Consider the following 18,037-nt stretch of genomic DNA (forward strand, 5'->3'; position numbering starts at 1 on the left):
ACGGCAACAGCTGGCAGCGGCAGGCTGCATCTGGCCTGGTGGTGTAGCAGTGAGGGGCTCGGTATCCCTTAGCAGGGGGAGGTGCTGCTGAGAGCAAACCTGTTTCTACAGCTGTATGACAGAGTGCGCCTTGGGACAGCAGGAGTCATGGAGGGACCAAGGAGCAGCTCAGGCACCTCCCGGACACCGAGCAAGCGGTGCAGCAGCTTACACTGTAGAGAAGGGGGGAAGACTGGGTTTTGTAGAAAACGACGCATGATCAGTGTGGAGAAGCGTGCTGGCTCAGAGCTGGAGCTCCACATCACTTGTCTTCATCCCTTTTCCTGCCACCACTGGCACTAGCATCAGCGCTGTGCTCTGCCCTTTGGCAGGGCAAAATCCTCTTGGATTCAGCCCTTTCTACTTGATGGCTGTCTTTGGGTTTTTTCCCCTGGTCCTTTCCTAATGTCTGGATGTTCTTCTGGTGTTTACATCCCTCTTGGAGGAAGATTCAGGGTCTGCTGCTGCGTTAGGGGCAGTGTACAGCCACCTCTGCAGGTCTCCTTTATCTGATGCAGGAGACTGCACTCTCGCAGTGGGAACCATGAGAGTCCTGGGCAGTTTAACATTCTCGTTTCCATGCAGTGGCAAAACACTGGTGAATTCAGGATGCAAAGAAGAATGCCAAGGAAAATTTAAGTGCTTTATGAATTTAAAGATCCAAATTGCATAGTCGCTGCTGGGTCTTATGATGCATTAGCTCAAAGCTTGCTTATTTTAAGATCTGGTTCTGTGTTTGCTGCATATTTCTATGCATGTGTTGTCAGTCCTTAGGCACAGCTCCCTTAAGCCTGGATTATACAGATAATGTAGACACTGCACTATGTGTTGAACCCTGAAGATCCTGCTTTTCTCTTGTCGTTGAAGACTTACGTGTTTATCCTATAGTAGATGATGTCTAATATTATTATGTTGGCTCACTGTTGAGCTTTTTAACCAAATGCTACCGTGGCTTCTCTGTATTGATTTGAAAACTTCTTTTATAATTAGAAATTTCACTGTGCTTTTAATTAATACAAGTATGGAAGAGGTATTTGGTGTCTGAGTGTGTTTTTGGCATTCCGCAGCCACATCATTTTAGTGATTTATTGTTGAAATGTCTATTGAAAACCTCTATAATAAAAATAAAAAATAAATTAATTACCTATTAGAGCAATGTTAAAATATGCCCTAAACCTAGTCATGTTAGTCTCTGCAGGTTGAAATGGGATACCAGATACAGTGCTCTGGGAATTCAGAGCACTGTAATACTTCGATTAATTAAAATGTACTCAGCTGAAACCTCCACTATAATCAAAATTGTTCCCCAGGGTTTTACCTTCATTACAGTCCTGGTGCAGCCTTCCCATCCCGACCATTGCTAAGTAATTAGTTCAGTTTAAAAAAATAAACAAAAGGATAAAAATACCATGACAGTACATAAGATTTATATTTTTTTTCATGGCTGCGCTGTCTCTGTTTGATAGTATTAATTGTATGTGGCCATTCATTCTGCTGCCAAGGGCAAGCAGTGAGAGACAAAGTATGTCTGATTTGAGGGCTATGCTGTTTTCCATATTTTAAGACTTGGATTAATTTACATTGCTGGTTTCTGTAAGTTTGGCTAAGACGCCGATCTCTCCACTTTAGATGTGCTGCCTGTCTTGCCCCTGGTGTGCTGTGGGTGGATCTGTGTATCAGCCATTCCACAGCAGAGCAGGTGGGAGGAGGCTGTTTCCCAACAGGGTCTCAAACGAAGAATTCAAGCGCATGAATCCATACGGGACACCGGAGGACATCTGACTTGTGAGGCTGTCTCCAGAGCTGAGACTTCAGGGCCTCGATAAAGCACAGCTTCTGTCTCTCCCATGCCGTATGTATTCTGACCCCAGCTTTACATAGTCTGTCATCAGTTTGTCCTTGAGCTGGATGCTGTAGTGAGACCCTTTGCATAGGGCTAACCCTTATCATTCTCTTGTTTCATGTCAGGACACTCTCCCAGGAGCTGCTGAATAGCAGACGTGACAAACAAGCCTTTGGTTGTGGCTGTCAGTAGTGAGACTGGAGAAGTGTAACTCCACATTAAAAGGCATCCCACTGAGCCGTGTCTCTGACAGGGTGAGCCCCAAGTTTGTTTTTCATCTTAACAATCTGAATGCAACTGGTTTGGGTTCTCAAAAATATTTTTAAAACCACCGATGCTTTTTCAAGGTTTAAAGAAAGGGACTTCATGCCCTTTCTGTCTGAATATAATAAACAACTATTGTTTTATTCTGCCATAGCACTTTCTTCAAGAATCCCATAGCACATGTATGTATGTAGGTTCCAAATCACCCCATTAAGGGATATCTATGCATCTTGTTTTTTGCAGTAAAACTGAGATGGAAGAAGTGCTCATGATTTGCTAAAGGCTAAGCAGTCCCCATCAGATGTAGAAATGTGTATTCCCAAGCTCTTTAATGTAACAAAGCACATACATGCACCTGACTTCCACCCAAATAAATCCTCTAGGGTTCCCTCCTCTGACCCCGAGTAGAGGGCATGTACACAAAGTGCAAAGAAAGCACAGCACATCAGCTTGTATATGTAGTACATCCTTGACAATTGTAAAGGATGAAGCTGCTGAGTACATACTGTAGCTTTGCACTTCTAGTAATTAAAATGTCTCCAATTTAATGCCTCTTTTTAAGTGACTTGTCATGGGAAAGGACAGTAGAGAGGCAGCTACCCATGCCTTCTCCAGTGGTCACCCCATACCCTGCATTGCTTGAGGAAACCTGGCATTTCTTCCATTCATTTCACTGGCGAGGAGCAAACTTGCACATTCGTGATAGGGCAGAAGAGGGGTCTAAAATGGAAGATGATCTGTGCTCTGAAAGGGATTTGTGAGATTCTTTGCCCACGTGAGGGGAAAGTCTCTGCGAAGCCTCAAGAAAACTATAATTAGACTGCATGTCGTCCACCTCAGGCAGCTGGAGGTCGGATGAAAGTTGGTGTGAGGGGGAGCGAATGCTTCTTTTTCCCCCTTCAGGAGTCTCAGGTTTCCTGTTGCAGAGGAGTTGAGAGGTCATAGTTTCAGTCTCTGGGTGTCTACTTATCTATATCGAGAAACTGTCGCAAGCTGACTGTCTCGCCTTCTCAGTGTGCAGGTGCGGGTCAGTGGGTGGATGGCCAGTGGGGAACTTGGCCACGTGAGACAAACCATGCAGCAACAGCATTTGCTGGAGCACGTGAGTCCTGATGCGTCATCCCAACCCTTCCTTCCCCTCATACACCGCTGCCCTGCTTTCATCCCAAATGGCATCTCCTTGTCTTCCCACTCTTTTGGGCGGGTATCGTGAGCGGACATACGATGGTATGCATCAAGCTGTATCACGTGGCATCTCTAACCATTATGTTTTAGCAGAGTGAACCATAGCAACAGGAAGAATGGCTGCCACTGATTTTCTGTTTAAATAGAGTGTTCTTAAAGGCAGGCAAGGCTTGATGTAAAAAGCCTGTTTTTTCACTACTTTGCACATGATTTGTAGTTTGTCTCTTTAGGTGAGAGTATCTAAAACATTTCACATTCGTTTGGGGATTATTTTACATTCTTTTACATCCTTTGCTCATGTATTCTTCTGCAATATTATTACTGGTTAAGAAAATAGCATGAGTACTATGCTAAATATAACTGTGTTGTAGATGCTGATTTATTTATTTATTTATTTTTGCTATTTGCGCACTAGAGATTTTACACTGTTCTCCTGTTCAAGCGAATACCTGAGGAACAGATTGGTATACCAAAAAGCTGGTTATGAGTGAAAAATGGAAAAGTTCACCTCCGAGGATTTATTTTAACAGGTCTATGTTTAGTCCAAATTTCATTTTACGTAAAATTTTAATTTGCAGTTTTGCACCTGTGTATATGCCCTTTCCTTCTCTGATGCCTGAGACAAAATGTTATTGGATTTCTGTCTGTGGTGTTTTAGCCCCAGTAGTGATCACTGAATCTGCTGCCACTGAAAGAATTTAGGCTTAAGTAACAGAAGATAAGAGATATGTGTTAGAGGTTTGTATAACTCCAGTTTTAACTATTTCTCCCTGTGTGCCTATGCCACATTGTATAGGTGGGATTTTTGTCGGGAATTGGTTTAATGTTAACCATCTTAATCTTCAAATGAGATGCACTGGTACAGTGCAGCCTTGCACACAACCCTTCTCCTTGGCAGGGAGCGGCAGGGGGCGGTGAGCCCGCTGCTCGTAGGGGCGCTGCTCCAGCAAAGCACAGCTACTGCTGTGCTGGTGCCTTCCCAGGCCCCCAGCTCCTGCTGAGACCCCCTGAGGGGGCAAAGGGCTTTCTGTGAGCATGCTGTGTACCGTCCTTACTGCCCTAAGAAACACATGCCCCACAGAGCACTCTGTTTTCAGCTTGCTTCTGTAGCTGTCACTAAACTTGGTGTTGGGAACAGTTCTATGAAGATGATAATGCTCCGTGCAGGTAGGTGGCCAGCTGTACACGCTCAGTTTTTAAATAACTTTGAAAGCATATTTTCAGTTATAGATAACCACTGCTGCTCTGGGTATATACATGCTGTCTCATACCCATGCATACTGTTTTATAACATTCTAGGCAAAGTACTTTCAGTTGTTCAGTTTCATTATTATCATAATTTTTAGGCAAAGCTGTCATAGTTGCTTCTCATTTCATCTACCAAACTGAAAGTTCATATGAAATAAATGCATTTTGCAGAGGAGATGCTTCATCTGAGCCTAAAATACTACGTTTTGCTGTTAACGGATAGAGAGTAGGTCTCCACCCCCTGCAACTTTGTCATTTGTCTGTACACACCAGTGTACATATGTACGGGTATTTGCATGAGTGCAAGAGAGATGCAGATGTGACCAGGGAAAAGCAGGCTGCATCTGCTGTGTCCCCAGTTGCACTGGCAGTCACTGGCTGAGGTCAGGTGGGGCCGCTCCCTCTGCTCGCCTTCCCCTGCGCTGAGAAGAGCCCTGGTTCCTGTTGTTACGCGGAGGCTGTGTGCATCAGACCTTACCTCACATGCACGAGTCATTACCAGTCCTCAATAACCACTGAAGTAAGGGCTGGGACCCATAAAACTGTCCTGAGTGGGACTGTAAAGATGTCTGGGCAAGAAGGGAGGCACCGAGTGCAGCAGACAGTGCTCTGCCTGTGCTTTTCACCGCTTTGCAGCTGGCAATTGCAGCTGCAAAGCAGTATGGCAGTGCAGGCCTGTAGAGTATCTACATCTTCAAGTGGATTTTTTTTTTCTGTGCCTTACTCCACTTAGATGTGAGCATGAAGCATTGTTGTGGTTTGGGTGCAGAAGAGTGAATTTGCCATGGTTAAAAGTAATATTTTCTAATGCAAAAATGTGAAAGCCTTTGTTGGAGCTCTCTCCCTTAGTCCCAGCACTGTATCAGGCTTGAAAGAAAATTTAGGCTGCTGAGGCTGTTCCTTACCTCGGAACAGACTGGTCCTACAACAAGGTGTCACTGTACCTCTGGTGCACAGGGAGCAAAATGCAGCAGGGGGCCCTGTGGAAAACTTCTGTTGTTTTTTTTTCCTCCTAATTTTTGGGAGATGGATTTGTGAAAGCAGGTCAGACAAAGCTTGGGGCTGTGTGGAGAGTATGAACTTTGATTTCCTTCCCCTTCCCTGTCACCAGTAAGCCTTGGGGGGAAATATTCTTTAGCAGAATCACTACAATTATTTCATTAACTGTTTGCATAACTATAGCTTTGTCATTCTTCTGTGCCTATGAGTATCTCTGTTTCCTATACAGCATCTATTGGCACATCATCCTCTGTCCCTTCCTGGAAAGTATGTTCAGGAGTCATGGCAACAGTCACGAAAGGTTTTGAAAGAGAATTTCTGTGCAGGTATTGAGGCAGAGCTGCTTCAGCAGCTGTAGCAACTTGTTTTCGTACCACAAGTTGTGTTCCGTCCTCATGCCAGCATACACAGAGAACTGTACCCAGCTACTTTCGGACTGACTCTCTAGGTGTCATCTGTACCCTTCTCGCACTCCTCCATCCCCTTTTCGGTGGCCCTGCTTGGATTTTGGCCTCAGCACCAGCTATGCAGTGATGGTGGTGGGTGAAGGTGAGTCCTGGGTTGGGCTGGCTGCCTGCAGAGCCCTGTGCCAAGGATGCTGTGGCATCTGACGGGGCCTTTTGCTAAAGACACCTGTTTCAGGATGAGCTGAGGTATGCTTTGATTCCCCTCAAAACCCCAGCTTGTTTCTGTCAGTTTGGTTTGGGAGGGAGGGAGGAACATCCCAGCATCATTTGTTGTTCAATTGCACCAGGAAGAAGCCCGTGAGCAGGAACATAAATGCAGCAAGCATTAGTAAGGATCTGGCTGCTGGTGAGACTTACTCATCCCCCTGGCGCTGCTTGGATTTAGCCATCTGGCTCTGGCGCTGCTGACACCTGTCAGCTGAGGGTGACGGTGCCAAAGCCAGGAGTTTTTGAATGTCCCCTTGGAGCTTTGCCTGGCCAGCTGGCAGAATATATCATCAGCCAAACTTCCTCCCCCTCCAAAACCTTGGAGATGTTAGTCGACACATACAGCCATGCCCTCCCACCCCAGTGAGGAAGGTGGATTTCAGCCCCATCTAACCCCCCCTAATAAAAATGAAAGGTTTCAGCCCTTCTTTTCCACACTAGAGAAGGGGGAAAAAAAGATCTTTTCCTTCTTTTTATTTGCTTTCTTATTTTCTTCTTTTAAATGTTTTCCCTTCAGTGGTGGTCTCCACTAGTATGGGCACACGATGCCCATTGGAGGTTGCAGTTTAGCAAGATGAAGCCAGCTCATTTGGTGCTGGAATTTTATGATGGAGAGAGTAGGAAGGGGATGGTCCTACCGAGCAGGATCAGCCTCAGCCAGAAAGAGGTTACAAGCAGACTGAGACTTGTCTGCGTTAGGACGTGAGGCCTGTTTGCTCAGACGTGCTTCCTTCTAACTTCTTCCCATAATGCCATGCTCATATTTATCACCCAAGTGCTATTGCCATTTTCCACGGTTGTCATTGTCTCATCCCAGTGCCAACAAACTTCCCACCGATTTGGGTCACCAAGACAGTTCAGGCTCAGCTCCTGCGGGGAAGGTGTGATGACCTTCCCCTCAAAACACACCAGTTGCTGGCTTCCACTGGGACACAGCAGCACTCCTGCCCCTCCGGCAGGAGGGTCTCTGTGCATGCTGTGTTAGCAAGCTAGTCACAGACATGCTGCTGGCCACCACTGCAGCCCTCATGGCTTTAACGTTGATGGGAAATAACATCTTCCCACACAAACACAGCACAGCTACCACAAAGCGTCGCAAAAACTAAGTTGATTCAGTAAGCAATAACTTTAGTTAAAACTGGAATACTTAAAAATTTATGAAGATGTATTTGTCCTCTTTTCTGTTGGTGTATAACAACTGTTTATAAAAGGTTGTTGCCAGTCTTTAGGCTGCACTAGTTTCTCTTATACTGAGAAGCCTTTTACGTGCTGATGAACTTCCGTACCCCTCCTATAACAGCGTCTTCTTCGAGTTCTTGCAACATAAACCTTCCGAATCTGAATTACATGTGACGCACAGCCCGAGTTGGCTCCATGGCGTACTACCCTAATTGCCATTTTTTAAAGAGTCTGAGGACTGCTAGGAAGTTACTTGGTATGAAAAAGATGATGTTCTCCAAATAAACGTAACAGTTAAGACTCTCAGCATAAATTACTAAGCAGAAATCAGAAGCAAGAGATGATGAGATGATCTTTTACGGAGTTGAGAGTAACCAAAATCAGAAGTTTCTTCAGCAGGTAAAACTTTTGCCACCTTGTAAAATTTTACTTTTTCAGGCTGACACATGTCATTGTCTAACCAGCAGGTATATTAAGAAAAGACAGCCTGAAATACATGCAGCAATTCACCCAGTCATCATGGCTTAGATGAACACCCAGTGACTTAGTGACCTCTCTTGCCCTTTGCTTACTGTTAATCCAGAATCCATATGCCTTTCTTCAGATGTTTCTGCTAAGATTTCTACGTAGCGTTAACGTTATGAAGAACTTGCATATGTTGTTGCATCAGTGTTTGGACCTTTGGGTCAAGTGAACCGTTTGCTACAGTCATGTTCCATCAGAGGGGTGGGTGTGCCAGTGCTAAATCCATGGCTCCAGAGTGTCTTTACATGACAACAATCTCTACACCACAGTAACATGATGTCTGTGTGACCTGAAATGTGCTAGGATCTCCTTACAAACAGGCATGCAATGCTGTACTCTGTCCAGGTTTTTTTCCCCCTTAAGAATCACAACAGTTTAAAGTGGTGCTGAGGAAAACTGCACAGCGATATGTGTTTTTTAAAGGATAAGCAATGCAGGGGCCAGTGTAAAGCGTACAGTGAAAAGGAGACTAAATTCAGTGTGATCTTTAATCCTGCCTGTACTCTGGTTGAAGCTGAGCCAACTATTTTGGAACTGCAAGGAGATTTGAGCATCTGTTCATCTATTAATTTATTATATTTTCTATGTCTGTGCTATTTGCAGCAAGCCCTGTATTGCAAACCTGAAGCCATACTTTCTCATATTGTACAAAGTAACGTGGATAAAACATCACTCAGCACATCTAAATGCATGCCCATATGTGTAATCATCATGCATATAGTCACATCTGTTTTTCTCTTACTTTCAGAATGATACATTCTATTGGCTTGGCTGTGTGCTTTTTACATTGATTTAAACAGGTAGAATCAGATAACATACATTCTGTTCCACGTGCTGATATCCTTTTGTTTTCCCATTTCCTTTAGACAGTGATGATGAACACTGATGTTTTGGGATTGAGAATTTCATTATCCAAAAAAACCCATAATGCTGACATGCAGAACTGGTCTAGCAGAAAAAGCATATCTGATCCAAGTCATCATCAATTGCTCTCTAATTATGGTGACAATGCAAAAATGAAGCAAGCTTACCTTAGCTCAGGAGACTCTTGCTGTATCCCAGGCAGTTTCCTCTCCTTATTCGCTTGAAAAGGAAAAATCCACTTGAATAAAGAAAAATAAATACTAGAAGAGTGAGGGATTTAAGGAGCCCTCATCTGATCCACTTGTTTTCAGCAAATTGCAAAAACCTCGATCCAGCAGTAGCTCAGAGGGACTTTCCTCTCCTCGCGTATTCTGTGGGCTGAGAATCTGCAAGAATAGACCTGAGACGGTGCTGCAAGAGAGAGGCAATGGGGGGACCTTGGCACGGAGTTGGACCAAACTCTAAATATAGCCCAACCCACTTTCCATGCAGTTCTCTTCATACTCTGAAGGCAGATGACCTTGTCAGAAAACTGCCCTCCCAACATGTCACTCTCTACAAAGAGAGGATCTAAGGGAACAGGACTGCAGAGTAAAAGGACAGAAAAGCAATCAACCCTCTGCCTGCAGCAAATGAACGTAGGTACGTGCTCTGTTTTTATGGCCGTTGCAACTGATCAAGTCATAATGTGCTTTGTTTGATCATTTAGACAAATGAGCTGCATGCCAGTTCACGAAAGACCTGTCCAGATGAGAGACTGTGTTGTAATTGCTAGTCTTAAATAGAGAGCACTGACACAGATGGAAAGCCTGTCGCCTTTCCTCCTGTCAAAAACCTTAACGCAGCAGAGTGTGTAGTATTTCCCTAAAAGCTTCTGTCTAGAAGAAATTATCCTTCCTTTCACTTGCTCTTACAATAAGACTTTTTGGAAAAGTGAGTTACATCCACCAACGTATACTCTGGCACCATATAAATTTGAAAGACAGCTTGAAAGGGCAGTAGAACCTGCAATATCAGAGACCAAACTGCAGAGAAATATGTAGCATATGCAGAGGAGGAAGCAAGAGAATAAGAGGCATGGAAACATAACCTTTGTGCCTTAGATAGGGAATTGCTTTTCAACAGATGTTTCATAATCCAGGGAATTTGCCGCTCTTAACTCTGTGTGGCAACATGTCAGGGTATTTTGTTCTTAACCTGAAGGAGAGTTTAACTTGATAGGAGTCAACCTGATACTCTGTCAGTCAGGGACCCGGTACTCCTATGTCATAGGAAGGCTTCTGAATATAAAAAAAGCTGCAGGAATCTGAGCAACTCAAAATGTCTTCTCTCGCGTTCTGTGTTAAGACATGTAGGAGGGTTGGGATAGGAGGTTGCTTGCAGTATTGCTCTTGGGTGGGATATATTTGTTGTTGGTGACGTATATCTAAGTGTATGCTACATTGTATGCATGCCTGCAGTTTTCAAAGTTCAGAGAAAGCCTGAGGAAACACCAGGACCATGATAACCTTACGCTGTAGATGTGTGTGTCTGCAAAATACTTATGAGCCAAAAGGGTGTGAATGGTGTCAGTGTAAGGTAGTGATGTGTATCTATGAACAATAATTTGGGTTAAGTTCTTTGCAGTGTGCTACGGGTTTTTTTTTAGTTGAAGCCTACTATTTTTGGCAAGTTCCACTGTGTAATTTTATCACGATCTATCAGCTCAAAATCCACAGAGTCAGCCAGACTCTGTGTGTTAACCTTCACACCAAGAACTACACGTGTGAGCCATAGCTGCTTCCCAAGATAGTGGGAGAACAGCAGAGAAGATGAATCTCCTACAGTATTAAGGGGGATATCACATCTGAGACCATACTACATTCCTGGGCAAAACTTGCTCATAGTCAGACGTAGACTAGAGCCTACCCATTAAGCAGTTTTATATATTTATCCAGGTTCCTCTTTCCTCCCAATTTACCTATTTCTTCCCCATTAACAAGGATAAATGCTTGTTAGGAATGAATATTATAACAAGTGAAGGATGCTGGTGTTTGAAGAGAGGAATGAGTCTGCCTCCAGACAGGCATATGTTGAGTGACTTACTAGCACTGTGTCAGTAGTAAAATTCTAAATGTAAAGGATACCAACATTGCTGAACAGGGACAGCATTGTGCTGTCTGTGCTCCAGGGTGGTACCCTGATGCGATCCAGCCCCACGGTGCCACTGCCACTTCTGCCCCTCTCTCCAGCGCTGGGGATTGGAATTGTCACAGATACCTTCATTCAGAGCATGAAGGAGGTGGTGTGAGGGAGGGAAGGTGTACTCCTCCCCAGCAGGAGTTAGTGCTTTTCACCCTCAGCAGCACAGAGCTGGAGCAGCTTCCACACACGATGGATCAGTAGTTCTTAGAAAAAGAAGGACTCACGGTGCTGGGTGGGTCCTGAAGCATGGGAATAGTCACACCTTGCCAGGAACTGTGACGTGCACTGCTTCTATATGAACGTTGTGGAGAAGGAGTGATTTCTTGCTTACACAGATAACACGCTGAGGGGCTTTGGGGAGGGAGTGTTAAGCTTTGGGGAGGTTTTTACTGAGCAGGGCTGTTTGTGTGTACAGAGCTGTAAATGTTGCCTGAACAGCCCCAGCAATGCGAACTTCCTGAAAGGAGGGGAAAAGGCGTCAGGGGGATTGTATGGGTTTGCCAAGATGGATGGAACAGTGTTTTGCTTGACAACTGTATACACCGAAGTTTCCTTCAGGGTGGCTTTTTCATGAGTCTCCTGTCCGTCCGCGAGGGCAGTGTCGCAGGGAGTCAGGCCCTGGTTCGTGCCCAGCTTTTCCTGGGCTCACAACTTGTGTTTTCTTTGTAATGCTAGGCGGTCTTTCCATTGCTTTGCAGATGTTTTTTCTCTTTGACTACCCAGTCGCCTTTGGTAGCTTTTCCTCTGGAATTGTCTGGGTCTGGCTTCCAGAGCCCAGGCTCTTTCCTCGCGCAGATGCCTCTGTTGGGATTGATGCTTATTTCAAGCCAGCCTCGTGGGATTCCCCCTCTTACAGTCATACTTCTGTAACTAGAATTTGTGAACTGATTTTTTCTTTTGATTAACCCCAAATTCCTAGGCACTTGTAGCTGTTTAAATACCCCGTGGTGCATTTCACAAGGTGAGATATGTGAACCATAATGTCTCGGCCAGTTTCCAACATGGTCAATACTGTGAACTGGCTTGGCCCATTCCTCTGCTTGTCAGAGTCGGAGAGAGCGTTCGTTCTCTTACTAGCATGAAGTGCTGCACAGCGTTCCTGGTGTCCTTTTGAGTGGTTCCTAAAGTGACTGTAGCATATGTAATGCCAGGCATCTATCAAGAAGATAAGCCCTTTTTACAAGGTTAAGCATTTAATTTTATAACATTCTTCCAGTAAATCTTCAAGCAGGCAAAACCCATGCTACAAACAAACAAAACAGTCTCCCACTTCCCCATCTCTCTAGAAAAATGCTTTTAAACTGGGTTTGGAGATTTTAAGGAGATCATCGGAAGTTTCAGCATGAAAGATGTTTTTGAGAGAAAAAAAGGAGTGAGGAGATTGCAGCGACCTGTGGGTGTCATCTGAGCCTTCACTCACCGTGTCATTGGTGAAGGGCAGGAGTGCAAACTGATGTATTATTGTATCTTCAGGCTCTGGTTGCTCTTCTCTGGCAGGCCCATAAGGAAGAAATTAAGTTGGATGGCAAACAATGAAAGGGCCTGTCATATTCCTAACTTGTCAAATCTTTGTGTTTGCCCTTTGCTTGCCATGGGCTTGAAGACTACAGTGACTGAATATTGAGTTCTCCCCTCTTTACCGTAGTGATGCTGTTCATTCCTTGTGCGAGGCAGTGTCAGGATGTCAAATTCAACCCTTGTCTTGCAGGAGAAAAAGTTAATTTTTTAGGAGAGTGACCCACTGCTTTTACGTTGGATCAGTCACTTTCTGTGATTTTTCTAACGTGTTTCTGTCTTATAAGGCAATATATAAAAATGAAAAAGTTGGATTATGAATAGGGCTGGCTCATAACTATACTACAAGCTGGCCCAAACCTTGGCCATGTAAAGTTTATTCTTCTGGGCTTACATGTGTACAACAGAGAATTTCCTCTGGTCTCATTCTCCAATATGGCCTTTATTTTGTCTTTCGATTCACTCCTAGTCAGCAAGTCGTGTCAAAAACGAGTTTGGAAGTGCCCGTTTTGAATATTAAAGAGAAAGTATTAAAAATAAGGGAGAAAGGAGAAGTGGTTGTTAAAAATGTTCTGTGGAAGATCCTTTGCGTGGCAGTTATGTCTGTGTGATGAAAATTTTTTATCATATTAGAGTATAGTGAAAATTAATTTGATGTTATTCCATTAAGACTTGTTCTTTTGTGCTTGAATGGGTAAGGTTTTAATTTAAATTGTCATTCAGTGTAAGAAAGAGGAACCTAAACTGAATATCCTGTCACCAGATTTATTGGGCAAAAAAATATTTGTGGTAGATGTGCCTTCTGCACTGCCCAGTGTCTGTCATCTCTGTAGTACCAGCTCTTGCCAATACTTGGAAACTCTTACAGGGAATTCCTGCAGAGTGATTGCAGGCAGCTCCGGCTTGACACACGCTTAGGCAGGACGGAGTGGGAAGGAGCTTATGCTGTCTGAATGTTACTTAATGGGACAAAATAAAGGGCTTTTGATTCTTTAATAGAACTTGTGTCTTTTTCTGCTCAGTTGCATGTAGCATGCCCTTCAGGTGTGCCTCACAAATAGGCTTTACAATACCTTTTTTAAGGTACCTTGGAAGCTAAAGTCTGCAGTTCAGGGCATCCTCGCAAATGCAAAAACTTACTGTTGTGCTGGAACAGACCTGTCTGGGGAAAGGGCTCCTCAGTCCATGGAGATGGGAAGGGAGGGCAGTGCCAGGCCCTGGGGGGCCACGGCTGGGCTGGGGTGGTGGAGCTGCCACTACCTGTAATTATGGTGGAGATGCCCAGCCAGGAGGCAGCTGTGCTCTCTGGTGCAGCAGCCTGATGGGGAAAGGCCACAAAGAAACAGTGACACGCTGGTGGTCGCCTGCAGCAACACTTTCCGTGCAGCTTCTTACTCCCTGGCAACAGTAACAGGTACTGGTTCGTTCACAGTTTTGCCTTTTTAGCTACAAATGCTCAAAATAGCAAGTATTGTAAGGCCTTAGGAGTGAAGGCATTTCTATTGCTTCATGACCCCAGTGGGAAAAGTATGAAAACTTCATCAGTATTTTAAAATTGGAGCTGCAAAAGCTGAAATGAAAAAAAAAATAAAAAATCATCCTTTATTTTTGAAGCGGCACACTGCTTAGCCATGTTGTCATTCTTGCTTACATCAAAGATTTCCAATGAGCTGTAATATTATGTCCTTTGATGCAATTAAATATTCGTTTTTCATTTCTTGTCAGTCCATGTGTTCTCTTACTGATTTCTAAGACTAAATCTTGTTTCATTGTACTGTTTTAAATGATTTAGCTAATCCTTATTCAAGGAGGTAAAGGGATGATTGGATTTTTTTTCTGTAATCTGTCATCTGGATTTCTCAGTGGTGCCACTGCAGATGGTGCATGCGTGCGATGGGGAGAACTGTTTATTTTTCTGGGGGTGCTAGTGAACCCTTTGGAATTTTGGTCAGAGCAGTGTGAGAAATAAAGAGAGTACTGACACTGTTGTAGCTATTTTTGATGCAATAGTTAAGTGGTGATCTTCCCCAAGGATAGATTACTTTTGTAACTTAACATTTCATCTCACGTACTGGCAGTTTCTGTAGTATTGTCATGGTCAGTAGCCACCAACTGGTCTGAAGAATTTTTTTAATAATAAAATGTCATTCTTAGCCATCCCATGTGGCTGGTCTGGAGGTCCCCAGAAGAGCTTCATAGCTATTGCTTGGCCAGTTGGCTTTACACTATGGGCTCCAGGGCATCTGAGCTGTCATTAGGCTTAATGGGAAAATTCAAAGCTGTCTATTGCCTACAGAGATGGAACTTCAGGAGGATTGTCCTGGTAGAATGAGATCCTCCTTTCGGGCTTGGCAGTGCCGGTGACACGCAGCTGAGTAACTGGGAATCGGCCCAGGAGGCGGTTTGAGCCACTGCTTGCCTGTTGCTGCTGTGCACCACCGGCTTCTGTGCCTGCTTCTCCACTGCGGCGCAGAACCTTTCCCTTTGGTCAGGGAATCAGTGTAGCTGGGAGTGCTTTAAAATATTTAAAATGTTAATCCTTTTCTCTTCATCAATCAGCCCCCCAGCCAGGCCTGTCTCATTGCAAAGATGTGGTCTGCTCCATTGGATCCTGGCAGGACCACCTGAGTGCCATGTTCCGCGCTGCCCGGAGGAGTGGTACCCTAGCACTGTGATAAAACACTGTCCTTATCACTTTTACCTCATCACTGTGATCGGCACAGCTGTGGTGGCAAGAGGAGGCCTCCCACCTGAGCAAGGGTGAACAGGGACCTGGGAGCCAATTTTGCTGGCAGCTGTTACATTTTACAGAAAATTAATTGACCTTGAACTGTGTGTGCCCGATGGGATGTGCAGGGGAGATGCAGTGAGAAAGATTTGAGTAGTGCAGTGGCATTAAGATTACTTAATCTGATTCACTAAAGATTTAGGCCAGTTTTTAATGGCAAAATTATGATAATAATAAGGAAGCCTCAGGCTTCAATTTTATTATTTTCCCTGCCCCACCTCTCCTCTCTTCCTCCCAAAGAAAAGGAATCTAAAATTGCAATTAAGAAAAAACTTGTGAATGTGACTAACAAATTTGGCATTTTACCCAGCATCAAATATTTTTTAATCTGTTGAATTTAAAGCTGGGAGCCCTGAGAAATAGTTTCCCTCCAGATTAATGAACTCAGATCAGTACTGTTTAATCAACCAACAAATAAAAGCACAGCCTGCAAAGCAGCCTGAAGTCAGTCCATTGTAGCACACCCAAACTGAACAAACTGCGCCCACCTGTAGGGTAATGACAAGCACATACTTTCCTGTAACATACCTGAAACTAGAAAGAGAGCATAACAAATACAAGATCTGTTTCCATGGTGTACAGGACTTTTTGTTAAAAATCAGAAAACACAGGCTTTATTTGAAGTCTGGTTTCAGATACGAGGCCATTTTAGATCAGTCGGAGGAGGATGGAAGTCAGGAGGGGGAAAAGCAGGGCAGGGGGTGTGGCAATAATAAATTATGTATAAACTTTGTTTTCATGTAAGTAATTATAGTTTAGTACTGATACTTAGCCCTGATGGGAGCATAAGAGAGAAAGCAGGGACTTCTGTTCAGACCCAGAGACTCTTCTGACCCGGAGTGTGTCTCTGACTGTGGGCAGTGCCAGAGACATGGAATAAAAGTTGAGGGAGTCTCCCTCATGGACGTGCAAGGCAGGTTCCCTCCAAATTCCATCACAGAGATGAGTTTAATGGTAAGAAATGAACTTCTCCTGCACCAACCTGTGTCACTGGAGGTCTTCTGGATACCAAATAGATGTCTAATTTCACTTGGCTTCCAGATAAAAAAAAAAAAAAAACAAACAAAAAAACCCAACCAAAGCAGTGGAAATAATTCCTTTAGTTATCTCGGTGTGTGCACAAAACAATATTTTTCTGTTCTGAGCTTTCTTTTTGATTAATGTTCATTGTTCCTATATTATGAAGAGTTGTAAGAACCATGCCTCCTTTCTCTCTCAAAAAAACCCTTCTGTTCCCTTCGTCCTCTCTTCCTGTGAGGAACTTCCCATAGCTGCCATCATTTCTGTGAGCTCCCTTGTCTTCATTTCAGTCATAGGCTGGCTTGAAACACAAGTTCACTTCCAAAGAATTTTAAGATTATTTTCTGTTACATTTCTGTTGGAACCTTTTCTTTATTTCAGGGCATTTGGAGACATGCTACCTAGAATTTTCACTTTTGCAGTCAGCCTTAGTCCTTGTAAGTATTAAGTATTTATGTTGTGGTCACTATAACTCCTTTATTAATCACTTTAGAAGAGAAAAGTGGCATGTTGAAGGTCAGAAGTCTCAGTAATGGTGAATCAGCCTAGCAAACACAAATTTGTGTGTACTAGCTATTTTGCACGAACAAAATTGCTTTCACATCAAAGCATGTGTCATTTCTTCCTTATATCATTACAGTCTTGTCTGCCTTTAAAAATACTAGTATAAGTAACCGAGCAAATTGTGCATTTTTTGTGAGTATATTGGTTAATAAAGGTGATGATTAAAGGGAACCTGTTAAATTATCTGAATATCGGTATGCTTATTTGTTTATGTGTATAAACTTGCAGACATGTGTATGTATTATACGTGTGTGTATATATTTAATTTAGATAGTGATGTACTTAGACATGTGTCTGTATCAATATTAAATTCAAAGGAAGTTACAAACCATTGCACCGAATGATTTTAAATAGTGATCAGTATCATAGAGGAGAAAGTTGTATAATTCATATATGTATATGTTAAAGCATAAATGGCTTTCTCCATTTCAGTGTGGTTCAAAATAAAATCAAACAAATATTTAATGACTGGGAAGCCTGTTGGTGTCTGCCATGCTACTGATGCAACACCAAAGGAAAAAACATGAAGAGCTGCGGAATTCACATTCATTTTTTTATATCGAGAGCATTACATGATCGTTCAGATGTCTTTGATGACCTTGTGGTTGCGTAAGGTCCACACGTTGCAGGACAGCAGACACGGAGGGCGGCTGCACTGAACAACACCGCCCCTTCAGCAGTGTGTTCTGTCAGTGCCTGCTTGCCCACTCGCTTGTACCACAAAGGAGATGAAAGTCAATGTTGTAGTAATCAATTAGGTTCTGCATTTGTGCCCACTTGTTATTAAGGGAGGATTTGCGCTCTGTCCTGTTCTGTCAGAGGGGAGTCTGCTGGGCAGCTGGCACCTGGAAGCAGGGCAAGCAGTGCTGCTCTGATGCAGATGTGTTTGGGATCTGTGAGCTCAGCGCTTCTGCGTTTATTTGCATCAAGTTATGATTTATTTTGTGAATAACCCTGCTGACATCAAGGTAACGGCTTGCAGAGGAAGGTACACTCTTTAACGTGAGCATGGTTGGCAGAGTCTGGCCTGTAGTACTTTGATGCCCACAGCAAAATGCTGCTGTCATCACAGGAGCTGACACGGTGTCACAGGCAATCAGGGCTCAGAGCGAATGCCTGTCTTGGCTGGGACACAAGTGCCTGGTT

General features: G+C 43.8%; 2 protein-coding genes across 7 annotated transcripts in view; one reads left to right on the forward strand and one right to left on the reverse strand.

Moving 5' to 3' along the window:
* Positions 1 to 9,119, reverse strand: part of LOC308059094 (filamin A-interacting protein 1-like) — a 154,814-nt gene extending 145,695 nt beyond the window's left edge. For both annotated transcript variants that reach the window (XM_080376016.1, XM_080376015.1), the window contains exon 1: positions 8,988 to 9,119. The gene's annotated coding sequence lies outside the window, so the exon portion shown is untranslated. The remainder of the gene's footprint in view (positions 1 to 8,987) is intronic.
* CMSS1 (cms1 ribosomal small subunit homolog) overlaps positions 1 to 18,037 on the forward strand; it is a gene marked incomplete at its 5' end in the record, with an annotated part of 239,809 nt that overhangs the window by 196,489 nt on the left and 25,283 nt on the right. The window contains one exon of one of the 5 annotated variants that reach the window (XM_080376006.1): positions 9,336 to 9,462. The exons of the other annotated variants lie outside the window; for them this stretch is intronic. Within the exon in view, the coding sequence (XP_080232132.1) occupies positions 9,336 to 9,462 (127 nt within the window). Of the gene's footprint in view, positions 1 to 9,335; positions 9,463 to 18,037 lie in introns of those variants that run through there. 5 annotated transcript variants of the gene reach the window in all.

The sequence above is a fragment of the Falco punctatus genome, assembly GCF_963210335.1.
Source record: "Falco punctatus genome assembly, chromosome: 2".
Lineage (NCBI taxonomy): Eukaryota > Metazoa > Chordata > Aves > Falconiformes > Falconidae > Falco > Falco punctatus.